Raw genomic sequence first — 16,065 nt, 5'->3', positions numbered from 1 at the left:
AAGACCCCTTATGTGTGTGATAAATCGTGAAATCACTTTTAGATTAGAAACTTATTTCCATGGGAATAACGTTGTATATAAATTATACATTTTTTATAATAACAATATGTATAATATTCACGACTGTAAGGAAAATTGGTACATTCTTGCTTTCATGGAAAGGCAATTCTTCTTTGAGTATTAATAAGGCAATAAATTCTTTAATTCAAACGAATTATTCGCAATTTAGAATATTCAGACTCTTGTACAATTTAGCCAAAGAGTGTTTTTTAGGAATTCCAGGTTCGGGAATTTGTTTCTTCACCTGTGGATACTATCTTCCAGCTAATGAAATAGTTGTCTATTGAGGAATTTGAGTAATATTTGAGATTTCAGTTTCGAAGTTAATTTTATGATCTCTAGAAACTTTCTAATCAAGTGGGACTGAGTTGTATTTATCAACGTTTGTTGGAAGTGATTTTCTGCATTTGAGAATTATTTTATCATGACTTTTTATGAATACTCAATATAATTTATAGATTCTTAAAATAGTACCGTCTTTTATTACCAAATGTAGCCATCTATATCGAGACTGCATGACATATATAGTTTATAGGATTACTATTTGTAATATACGGAAAGTATTGAGATATTTTCTACACTTAATTTAATCACTTAATGAATGTATTTATACCTAAACTGAATATTCAAGAATGTATGTAATACATGTATGATTGTGAAAGATTGGATATTAAAGTATTCATCAGAACTTAATTTTTCGTTTTCATGATTGATTTGTTCCTTTTTATCACTTTCTAATTAACTACGGCGAAAGTGGTTTTATATTCTAGAAAAAATAAGACTCATATTTTGAAAAACTGGGTTTATTATAACGTACAAAACTTATCGTGTAAAAAACTATTCCATTCGTATGAAGCGTATCACTTTTCAAATTAAAGTAACATTATTTATAATATCCACAATAATCAATTTTCTACAGAAGAATTCTCTCTTCAATTTTACTCCGCCTTGACTTCCTCTTTTTCTGGAGCATGAAGCTAAAAAAGTATTATTTATTATAATATCAGATAATATAAACTCATTTTTTTAAGTAAATGATCACAGTGTCTACCTGATGAATGATTTAAATTCCCGGCTTTCCCCGGACAATTGTTAATTTTTATCGGTCAATTAAAAAGAGTTCAGAATACGAATTACAATTCTGATTTGGAACAGAGGATTTTGTAAAAGAATTATAATTCTGAATTTGAACAGGGATTTTTTTGAATTTCCTTCTTATAACGCAGAATTAAAACTACTATAAAAAATCCCGTTTCCAGTCAAAAATTCGCTCATTCGAATCAAATATTATTTCTTTATGGAAATTCTTCGTTCCAAGCCACGATTGAATATATTTCCAAAAATTCCCTGTCATAAAGTCTAAATTATAATTATTTTCAGATACTCTCTGATCCAAGTCAAAATTACATTTATTTACAAATTTTTTATTATAAATCAGAAATATATTAACTCCCTTTTTATAATATTTGAAAGAGGGAAGTTTCAAAATCAGGAAAATTTTTATTTGCAAAAGTAACTTTAATTCAAACCAATTCTGATATAAAACAAGAAATTTCCAAAATCTGACGAATTCTGACTTCAAACAGGGGTGATTTTCGTAAATTCCCTTTTTATAAATCAGAACTTAAATTATTTTCCAAAATTTCCCGTTTCATGTAATAATTAAATTCATTTATAACATTCCTTGCTCTGAAGCAGTTATGTAGAAAAATTTCTATTACAAATAGAAATACAGTAACTCGCTCTTTTCAAAATTTGGAAGAGGAAAGTTTAAAATTGTGACGAATTCCGACTTGGAATAGGGATTTTCTTTCAATTCCGCTTATCTAAATCTGAATTAAAATTTTTTTTCAAAGTTCCTATTCCATGTTGAAAATTCCCTGTTACAAATCACTTGAATTTTCTTATATTTCATTTATTCATACCCATTCCTAATTCAGAATTATAAACAGTTTCCCTATTCCAAGTGAGAATTAGGATTTTCACAAATTTGCTGTTCTAAACCGGAATAAGAGTAATAAAATGTATTGAAATGTATTAAACCACTTTTAATTTGCACACGAGTACATTCAACAGAAGAACCATTGCCATTTCCCGGATTTCCTGATTTCCTGGTCAGGTAGACATCCTGGTTATAATTGATAAACTTACTGCTTCTGCGATTTCGATCCAATCTAAAGCTGCAGTCACTGCGTCGTTTTTTGAAGGAATCTTGTCGTAATTCCAATAAGTAAATTGCGTAAACACTCCCGTGGAATAAAGATTGCGTTCTACGTTTTCCGTTTCTGGTTTTTTGTATTCAAAGAAAGTAACGCCCGTGTAACCGTTTGGCACTGTTACTTTCTGCCCTTGGAGAGGATGGCCTCGGAATGTTGCATGGAAATCTGATTAAAAAATAAACACTTAGACTCGAAATTCTTTACAAATTAAATCTTCCAATTTGAAATTAAACAATTTACTCAGTTCAAGTTCAAAATTATTTAACTGTTGAGGTTTTCATTTCTTAATTTGAAAAGTTTCAAATACAAACTTTAAAGTTTTGGGTGTTTACTGATATTTAAATTGTTTAGTTGAATTATATAGCCTCAAAATAGTTATTCAATTTCTATGACTTCCATTTTGAAAAAAATGGGTTTTAATATTCAACATTTTACATTTTTTCAAATTTTATTAGCCCTTTAAAAATTCCAAATCTCAAATTTACGCCACTATTGACACTTTTTGAAGGCTGAAAATATTTTACAACTAATATTTTAAAGGAAATAAAAATATGCTACTACTTTCGCAGATCGCTTGCTAATGTAAATATTTTTCACATTTGTTACGAAGATTTTAGAGTATTTGAAAAGATTCTAAGAGACTTCAGAAAATTCCTATGATTTCAGGGTATTTTAAGAAATTTCAAGAGCTTTCATCTTAGTTACGATAATTTCAAAGCTTTGAAAGTTATTAAAGAAATTTTAAGAGATGTTACAAATTGCATGATTATTAACGAGAATTCAAAGTATTTCAAAGCATTTGTGGGTTTTTACCGGCCCTACGGGATTTTATAGGATCTCCAAGGACTCTAAATGATTTAAACAATTTCAATGAATTTCAAAGGATTTAAAAATAAAGTAATTTAGAGTATTTTACCAGATTTCTTAAAAATTAAGACTCAAAAGAAATATCAAAGAATTTCAAGAGATTTTAGTAAATAAATTAAATTAATTTTTAAGGCATTTCTCACAGAGGAATTGTTTTGTGAAAAATTTAATTATTTTGTTGAAAATTCAAGTTTTTAAAGTCATTTTTTATAGATTTGGTTTTATTTACAATAAATAAATAAATTTGAAAATGTTAATTTTATATCTGAAATATTTGTTTATTTTCTTGATAAAAGACCCTATTTTTTAAAATATTACAATATTAAAATGCTGGTATTTTAATATTAATGGTCATAGCAAATGAGAAATTGGTCAAGGAAAAATCAGGGAATTTTTCAATGCATGTATTATCTTAAGTATATTAAGTTTTAATTAGTTTCAAGTCCCATATCTTATTATTTCTCTAAACCAAAAATTACGCACGGAAAGAGGGGTGGAGGTATCTTGGAGAAAGGCCTATAATCCCGTTACGTAATTTTAGGCCCCTAATTTCTGGGTCGGAATGGTCGGTAGTAACTTAAATAATTGCCTAAATTGTTTATTAAAAATATAGTAAAAACAGAAATAAACATAACTTGCAACAATTATAAAGCTAAAATCAATGCTTAAAACGATTATTGTTGATTTTTGCCAGATGTAAAAAAATGTAATGAGTAATCTCCAAATATACTTACATTCGTCATTTTCCGGGCGAATATAGGGCTCAAAATAAGAAGAAACTTTAGCAGATTCATCGCCCTGAATTTTGCACGGCATTAGGTGTAATACAGGTTCTTTATCGGGAATATCTTCCTTTTTCAAATGTAAATGCACAGCCATTGTTGCACGCTTTCTAATTCTGGAGTAACGACTAGAATTTGTTTTGACAGCAAAAAGCCCGCGCTTTTTAGGTTATGTAGTTGACGCACAATTCGATAAACATTAATAAAAAAATTTTCTTTCAAACAAATTCAGTAAAAAGCATAGAAATACTTATTTTCCCAGAAAGTTTTTCTCCAAACTTTGGCCTCAAGTTTTAAAAGTGTTTAAAATAAAAGAAAAAAAAACAAACTTTTATTTGGTGCTTGTGCTTCGATTTTCAGCGATAGAGGCGCTAGTGTCGTTTTATGATAATCAACTGAAATAACATACAACAATGTCAGACGGTAATTACATTTTTGTTATTATTAAGTAAGTTATTAGATTTAATTCAACTCTAGTGAATTGTGCGAAGAAATATGAGTACAAATAATTGTTTAGTTTAGGGATCTGCGGTTTTCTTAAGCCGATCAAGTCCAAAATGTAAACCTAACCTTTTTCCGGTAAGGCTTTTTGTTAAGGTAAAATTGCTTTTTATGATTTTAAAGATTGAAATAATAATAATAATAAAATGTAAGAATACAATAACTTTGATAGTGTTTGTTTTTTGAACTTGATCATGGTGATATATCTTTTTTAATTCGAATTTTGTATTGTTAAAAAAATAGTGAAATGAGAGGTACGTACGTTTCTGAAGATCGCAGTTATTCTCTGTATTCCCGTGTGTTTCCCTTTTTTTCCGATTTTTGAAGAACTTTCCCCATCACTCTTTAAATATCCTACAATATTTGAAAATATAATATTTTAATTAACCAGTAGATTCTCTAGAATTAGTAAATATACATAAGAATTGTAATAACAATTGCTCGTTTCAGATTTACAAAATTATTTGATTCAAACTAGAATATGCTACCATGTGTGTTTGAAGTTCCATTTTTTTAAACTAATATAATTATTTATTATGATATTGAATATACTGAATTACTTTAATACCTTATTCATAAATAAATAAATTATAAAAGGAAAGTAAAACAATGTATCGCAAGACAAATATTCAACGTATTAATTGTGGTGAAAAAGGAATTAAATCTAGGAAAGAAATATATAATTATACTTATAATTTTCAACTAACTATATCCAATTTAAAACAAATTATTTAATGGCAGATATAAAAAAAAAATCATTTAATCTTATCTAAAAATATATTTCTTATAAAAAGGTTGTTTCTTCTTTTTCTGCATGCAAAAATAAATCTTTAATTTTTCTCCTTGTTCGTGAAAAAATGACCTTATTTTCCACTTTTTAAGTTTCGTTTTTAATAGAAAAGTATACTTATATAATTGATGTTAATAATTTTATAATTTTATAGAAAATTCAAATATTTGGTTAGAAAGTCAAATTTTTTAGTCGAAAATCCATCTCTTTTATTAAACATTTGTCTTTTTTGATTTTGAATTCATCTATGCTATGAAAACAATCGTTTTTCGTTGAAAATAATTATTTTTAATTGAAATGTATATTATCATATTTATAGATCAGAATTAATTTCTTTCGGTTGAAAATTTGATTATTATGCTGAAAATTCATTTTTGTTATTGCTGAAGATTCAACTTTGTAGTTCAAATTTTAACTATTCCATTGGATTCTAATTGTTTTCTAAGAAAATGGTCTTTTTCACTTGAAAATTCAGAAGTGTATTTGAATTTTTATTATCTTGACTGAAAAATCTTTTTCTTGATTTCAAATCCAATTTTTCGGTTTAAAAATTCAAGTTTCATCTACAAAATTTTCTTTTTGACATAAAAATTGGACTAATCGGTTGAAAATCCAACTGTTTTCGGTGGCAGTTTAATTATTTAATATAAAAATTCAACTATTTGCTTAAAAGTTCAAGTATTTGGTTGAAAATGCAAATGTTTTTGAATGAAGTTTAATATTTTTTTGTTTAAAAATTCATATTTTTAGGTAGAAAATTCAAGTAGTTATTTTTTTTAAAACAAATTTTTCAATTGAAAAATCAACTATTTTGTTGAATAAGGTAAGCTCATTTTCTGGTCAATTTTTGCAACAACAAAAAATAAAAATTTTTATAGTTTTCTCGGATTCTATTGAGTATACGATAACTAATAGTCACGTTGAAGTTTCAACAATTTGGTTAAAAATTAAAGTATTTTGTTTGAATTAAATTATTCTAATGAAAAATGACCTATTTTGGTAAACATTAATTTTTTTGCGAAAATTCCACTCTTGTTGAAAATTCGTGTTTTTAGTTCGAAAATTCATCTTTGTAAAATGTAGTTTACTATTTGGTCAAAAATTCAAACGTTTGTTGAAAAATCATCTCGCTTGCTTAAAAATTCAAGTATTTGGTTAAACACTCAACTTCATTGTTACACAATCGTCTCTTGCTTGAAAGTTTATCTATTTGGTTGTAAATGCAAGTGATTGGTTGAAAATGAATCTTCTTTGATTAAACATTCAACTTTTTGATTTAAAATTAATTTTCTGGGTTTAAAATTAACTTTTTTACTAAAAATACATCTTTTCAAGTTTAAAAGTCAATATTTTATAAAAAATTCTACTTTATAGCTTGAAAACTCAACTATTTTGTTGAAAATGGCATGTATTTCGAATTGAAATCTTAATAGTTAGAGTTATTCCACTATTTTCTGTTAAAACACCCTATTTCTCCTGTTTTAAGAGAATTTTTGGCAATTTTTCCAGTAATTTTTTTTTTTAATCCATAATAAATTGTTATTCTAGAGGAAGTAATTCGTCGAAGGTTGCTAATCGATGGCGATGGTACAGGCGACGATCGCAGAATCAACGTCCTGCTAAAATCGTTTATGAAATGGGTAAACAATCCAGACTCTGACAATATTTTGCACGAGAGAATGCTCTGTCAACTCGCTCAGTGTGAGTTTGCACAGAAAAAATCGCGGTTTGTTTCCAGTATGAGCCAAGAAGAGTTGAGAAATTATGAGGAACTTTCCAAAGAAATCGAAATTGAAATCGAGGAAGCCAAAAAAGATATTGAGCAGACGAAAATCGAATTAGAGGAGGCAAAACGCGTTCGTAAAAATAGGATAGAGTATGACGTATTGGCTAAGGTTATTAACGAACAACCTGATCGTGTAGAAACTAATGCGAAACTTGATACATTACGAGATGAATTGGGAAGCCTAAAGGTAAATTTAAAAATAGAATATTAGAAATTCATTTATTAACTCTTCGATCTAACTGAATTATATTTTTATCTCTGTGAATTAATCATTGTTGATCATCGGTTTTTTAAATTTTTCACTAGGAGAAATCTGAACAATTAGAACGCAAATTGGAAATGAGAAGGAAGCAATTCCATGTGTTGATATCTTCGATTCATTCGTTGCAAGGAATGTTGGATGAAGTCGATGAAGAAATAATGGACGTGAGTCTGGAAAATTACGAGGATACAGACGTTGTAAAGTCTCCAAAAAAAGAAACATAACGCGAAGAGGTAATATAAAAAACGCATCTTCAAAAATTTTCTTATATTTTAAAGCTTGAAAAACTTTTACAGAACTATTAAATAAAATATTTACATTGACAGTAAGAAATATTCACAGATAAATCTTAAATTGGGTCAGTCTTATCTTCCGATTTTTAGTTTCATTTTGCTAACTTTGGGAACATGTCTGATAGTCAAAGAAATTCTTGTCGACCGTTCCAATATGTCTTGGTCTGAGTATTTTTTTGAGCACTGATTCATATTCTTGAGCTTCTTGGTAGAAATAACGTCATTCGATCTTTCTTGAATAGAATGCAAATAATTTTGGTACAAATCCTTTTGCAAAAATAATAAGCTTCTGGGTTCTATTAGCAAACTAAATTCATACTTTGGAGGTTTTTCCTAAAATATAAAGAAAAGTTTGATCAAAAAATAATTTTGTTAGGACCTTCAAATACTAATGTGCATTTTTAATTCAGGACTTACGACTTTTTCAGTGTCGAGACGTTCGTAAAAGTCCAAGAGTGTGTGGGAACCACAACTAATTGTGCTGACAATAGGATGAAAAAGCGGTCCGTCTGAATGAGCCTGAATGGGAAGAAAAGGTGTAGGAGAAAAGTACAATATAGTTTAATGCAAAGTATTTATGTCTTCATTGAATAAGATTTAGAAATAAATTTAAGTGTTCTTATTTTCTTATGTTTTTTTTTTCAATTTTATAAGTTTTAGTGTATACTTACCATGATACCTTGCCCAGGTAAATATTCGTTGATAAGAACGTGATTTGGTTTCTTGGATTCCTCAAATACGTTCAACTCCGATACTTTATCAACGTATTTTTTCAGCCACTGGATAGGAACAATGTGTTAGTATCTAATAAAATTTTAGTTTCTTTGTACCATTAATTATCAAAGTCATTATATCAGGGTGGCCGTAGGTTAGGGAAAATCAGGGAAAAGTCAGTGAATTTTATGGGCCAGGGAAATTCAGGAAAAATGTAGGAATAAAAAAGGCAAAAGTTAGGATATTTCTATAAGAGGCAATTTAAATAACTGCCAAGGTAGAAGGTTGCACAACTTTGTCGGAAAATCATTTTTCCGTTGAAGATTCATTACTTTAGTTACACATTTATATATGATTGAAAATTCTTTATTTGTGATACCTAACGTACCTAATGTATTACAAAAATATTTTTTTTTCGTTGAAGGTTCATTTCGTTCTGAAAATTTAAGAGTTCTTTTTTAATTCATTTTGTCTTGCTTAAAATGAATTTTTTCATCTCAAAATGTAACTTTTCCATTGATAGTTGAAAATGGATATTTTTCAGTTGAAAACTCAACTTTTTCTTCGAAAGTAAATTTATTTGGTTGTTCTTTTTTGTTGAAAGTTAATCTTCTTAGTTGAAAATTAGCCTTTTTGATTTTAAAACTCATCTATTTAAAAAAAATATCTTTTTTGGTAGAATTACAGGCAATTATATTTTTTTGTTGAGAATTAATCTTTTTAGGTTGAAAATTCAAATATTGGATTAGAGATTCAACTATTTTATAGAATTTTTGTTTCTTCTGCTTAAAAATTTATTTAGTTGTGATTACGACTGTCTGGTTAGAAACGAATTTTTTTTGTTGAAAATACAACTGTTTTGAATGAAGTATAATGTTCTTTTCTTTAAAAATTCATTTTTGTAGATAGAAAATTTAAATGTATGGTTAACAAGTCAATTATTTATTAAAAAATTTAATTACTTTGTTAAAAATTCGAGTATTTCGTTATAAAGATATCTTTTTTATTAAAAAGTTAACTGTTTTTTAAAAACATTTGTCGATTTGGATAGAAAATTCGTTCTTTAGGATTGAAAATTCATCTTCTTTTTGTTGATAATTCAACTGTGTTATAAAAAAATCAATTATTTGGTTAATGCTAAATATTTTTTCTATGAAAATTCGTCCTTTTGGATTGAAAATTCATCTTTTATGGTAGAAAAGTCACATTTTTTGCTTAAAATAAGTAAATTTGAAAAGAAAATTTATTTAATCTGAAACTATTATTACTACCTAAAATTTTGAAATGAAAATAAACTGAGTAGAGAACTTACACTTGGTATTTCCTCAGCTATCATTCCTTTGGGATGAGGAATTCCACCCCAATTTTGAAGCCTCCGATGACTTAATTGTGTCCATTTCGGCAATGGGGCTTTGTTAACAAGTTTTATTATTTCTTGTTCTTCCTCCTCCGTTATGAAATTCGGTATATAAAATGCCGAGGGAGGCACCTACATTAACAAGTAAATTCGAATTGAAACATTTATTTAAATTGTTTTATTTTATTAGGGTGTCTATCCTATCTGAAAAACCTGGAATTGGCAAGGAATTTTAATATACCTGAAAAATGTGTAAAAGTTAGGTCATTTTATTATTGCATTAATATAAAATTGAATAACAATGATTATTCATTTGCAAAATTAGTTTTATATCACTTTATTTAACTATTTTGTTGAAATTTTTTTAAACTAATTTTTTTTATCTGAAAATTAATCTTTTTGTCTCAAAATTCAACTCATATTGAAAAATCGTATTTTTTGGTTGAAATCCATGCTTTTGGATTAAGAATTAAAATCTTTTTTGGTTGACATATTATCTACATTTTTTGTTCAAAATTCATCGTTCTTTTTTTATAAATTGAATTACTTGCTTCAAAGTTTAACTCTTGTTAAAAATAATTTTTTTATATTGAAGATTCGTCAGTTTCATTGAAAATTAATTTTTTGGTTGAAAAATGAGCAATTTTTTAAAGTTCTTTCTTTTTTTGGCTCAAAATTACTTTTTTTACTGAAAATTTAACCATTTCAGTTGATATATTCACTATTTTGTTAAAACTTTTTTGTTTTTATTGAAGATTCTTTTTTACTGAAAACGTAATTATTCAACTTTTATATTAATTAATTTAGGATTAATTTTTTATACTACTAATTTAATTATGCAATTTTTGGTGCAAAAATTATCTTCTTGGTTGAAAGTTAATCTTCTCGATTGAAAATTCATTTTTGTTAAAAATTTAACTATTCCAGTTAAATATTCATCATTTTAGTTAAAATTTCATCAGTTTAGTTGAAAATAATTTTTTAAACTGAAAATTTAACAATTCTATTTCTGGTTAACAATTGCTTTTTTTTGGTTCAATAAATTGAACTAATTGGTTGAAGATTGTTTTCTTTTTAGTTGAAAATTGAACCATTTGATTAAGAATTCATGCATTTTGGTGAAAAGTCTTTTTTTTGTTTGTAGAAAATTAAATTCGGTCGGAAAGTCATCTTTTTTTTTGAAATTGCAATATTTTTACTTAGAAAAGTTAGGAATTTTAAGCGGATTAAATGGAATGAAATACAGTATCCACATTAATTTCACCGAAATATCTACTTCATTTTAAGTATAAAATATTTAAAAAAATTATTGTATACTGATTGAATCCCTAGAAACTGAAAAAAGGATAAGTTACAATAAATTTTCCAAACAGTGTACATATTCCAATTCGATTGTTTTACAAAATGCGAAATATTTTAATGGCTCCGTACAATAAAAAAATTATGCCTGAAAAGATCCTGGAATTGTTAGGTAATTTTTTGTCAGGATTTGAGTAGACACCCTGTTTATGCGATTCACTTATTTTATTAAAAAGGATTTTCAAATCAAATTTTTTATTGGAGTTCAGCGACTTCAGCAATGTTAACAATAGTTATTTTTATGTTCACATTATTTATGTATACCTGACTAACAATATTATTCCTCAGAATGTTATTTTTAAATTCACAAGACTCAACGTTTTCCATTTTCTCAAAATGATGAAAATCTTGGCAAACACCGAAAATGAGGTTAGAAAAAAAAACACCGAATGTTCCGAATATGAATGGCAACTCAGGGAATTTTTCTGCACAAAGAAAGAGTATATTGTCTTCTTTTTTCACGAAAACAAAATTTGTATAGTTGTAAAATCTTATTTTAAACAAAAAACATCGACTTTTTCGAATCTGTTAAAGAATGACATTTGAAAAAACATAACCTATACGCATGCGTGTACTGTGTTGTCGTTACATCGCTCGATGGCAACCGAAAATTGTACTAATACATTTTTCCACGTGTTCTAATTAATCGTGACTATTATCTAATTATTTATAAATACCGCGAAATTATAATTCAAAATAGTAAAGTGTGAAGTCGGAAAAAGAAAATTCTCATATTTCGTATCGTGGCGTATGACAAAAATTGTGTTTCGTTTGCTAAAAAACTGTCTGCTATAATCGCAACTAAAACAAGTTCTTTTTTTTTAGTCTTACTGTTTTACTCATTTTTTATATGGAATACTAATTAATGCTTCTAAAAAATTCTTAAAGAGAATGTTTCAAAAGTTTATTTCCGATAATTTGGAGTCTTAAATTATTTTTATTTATCTCTTAGATCTGGAATTTAAGAAAAATGTAAACAAAATTCCTCTCAGGAAAAGAGGGAGGGAGAAGACAAGGATGACATCTGTCAAAATAATCAATGTTCGGCCTTTTTATAAATTTGATAAACAATCATGACGTCTAAGTGAAGATTGCAAGTATATGCATAATTTTTCTTTTCATTTGGATTTTTAAAAATAAATTCAGTTAGATGTTTTTCACCTATTCGATACAATGTTAGAGACCAAATCTACCGGTTTAAAAGACACCGATCCAGAGTATGTGCTTTCAAACTAAATAAATGATTTTTAATACTTCATAATTTTGTATAAAAAATTTTCTCTCTCCTAGGAAAAAAGTTTCGTTTCTAACAGAACTTTTAAAAACAGAAAGTTTAGACAGTAATTTGTTGAAATTACTTTACCAGGTAAGTGCGCCGTTGTGATTTAAATTTGATTTAATATTTACATAGATATGACTTCTTTACCTAAGTTAATTTTTTATAAAGTTCCTACTGACCTTCGACTTTGAAGCCACTGCAAAATGTTTACTAAAAGAAGCAAATAAATTGGGTTACAATAAACTCGATGAAAGTTTTTCTCCTAAAGATGCAATCTCAGAAGATGTGTGTAGCAAAATTTTATCAGAATTTAGGTCAAAAGATTGGAAACTTTTTTTCAAGGTAATTTTAATTCTAGAAAAACAACGATTTGCTGTTTTTAAATTATTATTCCTTTATATTTCAAATCTTTTAGTTATGGAATGACTCTATACCCGAAAGTATAAAATCAACTATAGATTATAAAACCCTCACTATGAAATTGAGAGTTCATTTCGCTATTTTGCCCATGCGAACAGAACGTAAGAATTTTATTATAAACATTTAAACCAATTTTAGTTAAGATTTTCGATATTTACCTGTTTATTATTATTACAGAATCAAAAAAGTTTAGCGTAAAGAAAATGCAAAATGATATTTACGAAACTGAAGACAGTTTAGAAAGTGATCCAGTGAGTTTGTTATATTATAAAGTAGAATATTATCATGTTAAACAAATATTAATGAAAAACAGATTATATTACTAGAAGTATTTTTTACAGGATGTTGAGACTGCTCAAGACGCTCAAAAGGCAGCAAGCATGAATCAACTCGAACAATATTTAAAAACTGATGGAAGGAATTTAGTAAACTATAATTCCTTTATTCCATTTTTTGCCCTTCCCTACATGGAAAATCCAATAAATGATTCTACAGTTTCGCATATTTTTTCCACAAGTTGGGTCGATGATTTGACCGTGACCCTTAAAATATTTCTCGTGAAAAATAGAGAGGTGAGCAAAAATAAATAAATAGATTTGTTTCAGATCTTAAATAAAGTTTCTTATTAAAAAGGGATGCATTGAAAAAATACTGTAGACTTTTTTTTTAAGAAATTTATTATGAAACTTTTTCCCTGAACAAATTCATTTTATAGATCGTTACTCCAAGAAAAAGTCACCCACCATCGCCAAATACATCTAAAAAATCATTAACAATCCCAAACAGCATTTTGTACAACGAAGACCAAATTGAACAGAATTTAAAAATTCTCGATTCACTCGATTTTGAAGATACAGAAACAAGAAAAGGACACTCCATTGTTTCCCTGAAAAACGAAAGAATAGAATCTCTAAAAACACATCTGGAATGTTTGAGAAACGATGGCATGCAAATTATTCCAAATGATAGAGATATACCAGTTTTCTTCGAGGAAGAGGAACCAGAGGAGGAATTTCCTTACGAAAGAAAAACGACAGTCCAAATGTCAGTCCCCACCCAGTGGGCACAAAATTTGGCGACGTCTTTACGACATCGTTACGACATTTTTACGACATCCTATGTCCGTGTCGTTTCGGTGGTGTCTTTACGATATCGTAAAGACACCTTAACGACATGAACATAGGATATCGTAAAGATGTCGTAAAAACGTCGCCAAATTTTGTGCCCACTGGATATGGAAAATTTAAGTATATTTCATTCCCGAATTTACCACTTATTAACCATTTAATATAAATTTGTGTTTTTCAGTAAAAGCACGCAAACGAGGATCCAAGGAATTAAAAATACGACAAATTTATTAGCAACAGATGAATTATCACAACCTGTAAGGGTCGTTGATCCAAAAATTTTGTTCAGAACTCCTAAAAAGTCTCAGAAAAAATACGAGGAGCATTGGGCTTGGACGATGAGCCGTTTTCAAAATGTTCATGGCAATTATCAGAGATTAAAAATGCGATTTTATCAGCTTCATTCAGATTATCATAAATTGACTGAAGTTGCCGGAGAATTAACGAGAGCTCTCGAAAATTCAGTGCGTGGGAATCCTGTGAGTTTACAACGAATTTTGGAATCCTGCATACTAATTTTTCCGGATCTGTTCAATAAGAGTTTGAGAGTCGATTCAGAAGTGAGTGAAAAATCATTATTTTCTCATAGTCAAATTTAAGTTTTCCGCGTATTTTAGCTGCAATTAACATAGAGTGGCCGCGGATCAGGGAAAATCTGGATTCAGAGACAAGTCAGGGACTTTAAAAAAAAATCGCGACAGTCAGGGAATCTTTGTAAGAAGTATTTTAAGTAACTGTCAAGAATAATCAGGGCTGCTGCACAATCACTTTTAGACACTTCTTTTTCTTAAATCACCTGTTCGTAAACTTTTAAAAGATAAAGTCGCTACTGTCACTTTTTAAAATAAAAATATCGCTTAGTCACTTTCCTTACAATAAATTAACTTATGGGTTAACCACTATTGGATTCAGGTCTATACCTATTTCTGAATTGTCTGGAATTATTTTGAATTATTTTAGGATATTTAAAAAAAATCCAATACATTTTTAATATATTTTAATAATTCGCCGGGATTTAAATCGATTTTTAAGATTTTAGTATATTTAAAAAAATGCCAATGAATTTCTAAAAGCTTTAAAAAGTTTCAAGGGATTGGAAGTACTTTAGGGTAATTTAAAAGATTTCAATGATTTTTAAAAGAGGTCGATAATTTGAAGGAATTTCAAAGTGCTTTAGGGTATTTTTACAAAAACCAAGCAATTTTCAACAGCTTCACCAAGTTTCAAGGGATTTCAAAATATTTCAAAGGTTTTGAAATATTTTTGGGTATTTTAGAATATTCCAAAGGAATTGTAAAAGATTTCATTGATTGGAAGGGGTTTTGAAGGGTTATAGAGTATTTCTAAAACATCCGAGGATTTTTCGAGAACTTTAAATAGTTTAAAGGAATTTCAAAGGATTTGAATTCTTTTAGCGGATTTTAAAAGGTTCTAAGTAATTAAAAAAAATTTCGATGAATTGAAATGATTTCAGGGTATTTTTAAAACATAAAATAAAATTTCAAGAGATTTTTTACAAAGTTTCAAGAGATTCTAAAGGTTTTGAAATATTTTTTGATATTTAAAAATATTCTAAGGGATTTTCAAGAGCTTTTAAAAGATTCAAGGGATTTCAAAAGATTTTAAAGGATTTTTAATATTTTAGAATATTTCAAAAGATTCCAAGGCATTTTCGAGTGATTAACAAATTTTTCATGGTGTTTTAAAGAATTTACTAGAATTTCGGAAGATATGGAACTATTTTACAGGACCTATTATGTTTTAAAGTTTTTAAAAAGATTCCAAAGGATTTTATAAGATTTCTTATGATTTCAATTATTATAAGGGATTTTAAAAGCCCTCAAGGTATTTTAAAACATTCCCCAGGAATTCAGGAAGTATTGTCAATTTTTATTTAATTTCACGGGAATTTATAACAGATAAATTGATTTCAAAGAGTTAATTCACAAGAATTTAAAGATTTCGCAGGATTTCAAATATTTAAAAATATTTCAAGGTACAGTCTGTCAAGTTAAAGCGTGGGTGGCTTTACTCGCAGTCGGTAAGGTGTATCGACATGATTTTGGTGTCAAAATATTAAGAAGAGCTCCCTCTTTCATGCTTTTTGATTTAACATTCAGTTTGCTTTCAATTCTCATCTTGATAAAACGTTACAAAAAATGAGTTCCGTATACGCTTCGCGCTTCGAGGCTGTGTTCCTTTGTTCCCACCCAAAACGTCCCAAATTGTCTCACAATCAAGCTGCAAAG

The 16,065-nt window shown here is 27.9% G+C and overlaps 3 protein-coding genes across 3 annotated transcripts in view; 1 reads left to right on the top strand and 2 right to left on the bottom strand.

Moving 5' to 3' along the window:
• Positions 1–847: 847 nt before the first annotated feature.
• LOC117169118 (ribonuclease H2 subunit C) lies at positions 848–4,123 on the bottom strand. Its single transcript, XM_033355290.1, has 3 exons — positions 3,881–4,123; positions 2,212–2,444; positions 848–1,037 (listed from the first exon to the last, which is right to left on the bottom strand). Exons 1-3 carry the CDS (start codon positions 4,023–4,025, stop codon positions 999–1,001), a joined length of 417 nt encoding a protein of 138 aa, XP_033211181.1. The 5' UTR covers positions 4,026–4,123; the 3' UTR covers positions 848–998.
• Positions 4,124–4,236: 113 nt separating this feature from the next.
• Positions 4,237–16,065, top strand: part of LOC117169891 — a 21,963-nt gene continuing 10,134 nt past the window's right edge. The window contains exons 1-11 of the mRNA XM_033356400.1: positions 4,237–4,351; positions 6,768–7,192; positions 7,312–7,488; positions 12,137–12,207; positions 12,281–12,356; positions 12,438–12,611; positions 12,685–12,790; positions 12,867–12,940; positions 13,031–13,261; positions 13,405–13,733; positions 13,998–14,376. Of these exons, the coding sequence (XP_033212291.1) occupies positions 4,342–4,351; positions 6,768–7,192; positions 7,312–7,488; positions 12,137–12,207; positions 12,281–12,356; positions 12,438–12,611; positions 12,685–12,790; positions 12,867–12,940; positions 13,031–13,261; positions 13,405–13,733; positions 13,998–14,376 (2,052 nt within the window). The 5' untranslated portion in view covers positions 4,237–4,341. The remainder of the gene's footprint in view (positions 4,352–6,767; positions 7,193–7,311; positions 7,489–12,136; positions 12,208–12,280; positions 12,357–12,437; positions 12,612–12,684; positions 12,791–12,866; positions 12,941–13,030; positions 13,262–13,404; positions 13,734–13,997; positions 14,377–16,065) is intronic.
• LOC117169117 (alpha-ketoglutarate-dependent dioxygenase alkB homolog 6) lies at positions 7,555–11,749 on the bottom strand. The gene is made up of 5 exons (XM_033355289.1): positions 11,255–11,749; positions 9,587–9,763; positions 8,232–8,339; positions 7,978–8,079; positions 7,555–7,893 (listed from the first exon to the last, which is right to left on the bottom strand). Exons 1-5 carry the CDS (start codon positions 11,315–11,317, stop codon positions 7,633–7,635), a joined length of 711 nt encoding a protein of 236 aa, XP_033211180.1. The 5' UTR covers positions 11,318–11,749; the 3' UTR covers positions 7,555–7,632.

Source organism: Belonocnema kinseyi, chromosome 3, assembly GCF_010883055.1.
Source record: "Belonocnema kinseyi isolate 2016_QV_RU_SX_M_011 chromosome 3, B_treatae_v1, whole genome shotgun sequence".
Lineage (NCBI taxonomy): Eukaryota > Metazoa > Arthropoda > Insecta > Hymenoptera > Cynipidae > Belonocnema > Belonocnema kinseyi.
This window is presented reverse-complemented; position numbering and strand designations above follow the sequence as displayed.

Excerpts from the sequence above, each read along its gene's own strand:
- LOC117169117 (XM_033355289.1), bottom strand. The coding sequence starts at position 11,317 with ATGGAAAACGTTGAGTCTTGTGAATTTAAAAATAACATTCTGAGGAAT. Across the intron at positions 9,764-11,254 it reads GGAATAATATTGTTAGTCAG|GTGCCTCCCTCGGCATTTTA; the intron begins GTATACATAAAT and ends TTGTTAATGTAG. Across the intron at positions 8,340-9,586 it reads TAGCTGAGGAAATACCAAGT|TGGCTGAAAAAATACGTTGA; the intron begins GTAAGTTCTCTA and ends GTTCCTATCCAG.
- LOC117169118 (XM_033355290.1), bottom strand. The coding sequence starts at position 4,025 with ATGGCTGTGCATTTACATTTGAAAAAGGAAGATATTCCCGATAAAGAA. Across the intron at positions 2,445-3,880 it reads TCGCCCGGAAAATGACGAAT|ATTTCCATGCAACATTCCGA; the intron begins GTAAGTATATTT and ends TTTTTTAATCAG. Across the intron at positions 1,038-2,211 it reads GGATCGAAATCGCAGAAGCA|CTTCATGCTCCAGAAAAAGA; the intron begins GTAAGTTTATCA and ends ATACTTTTTTAG.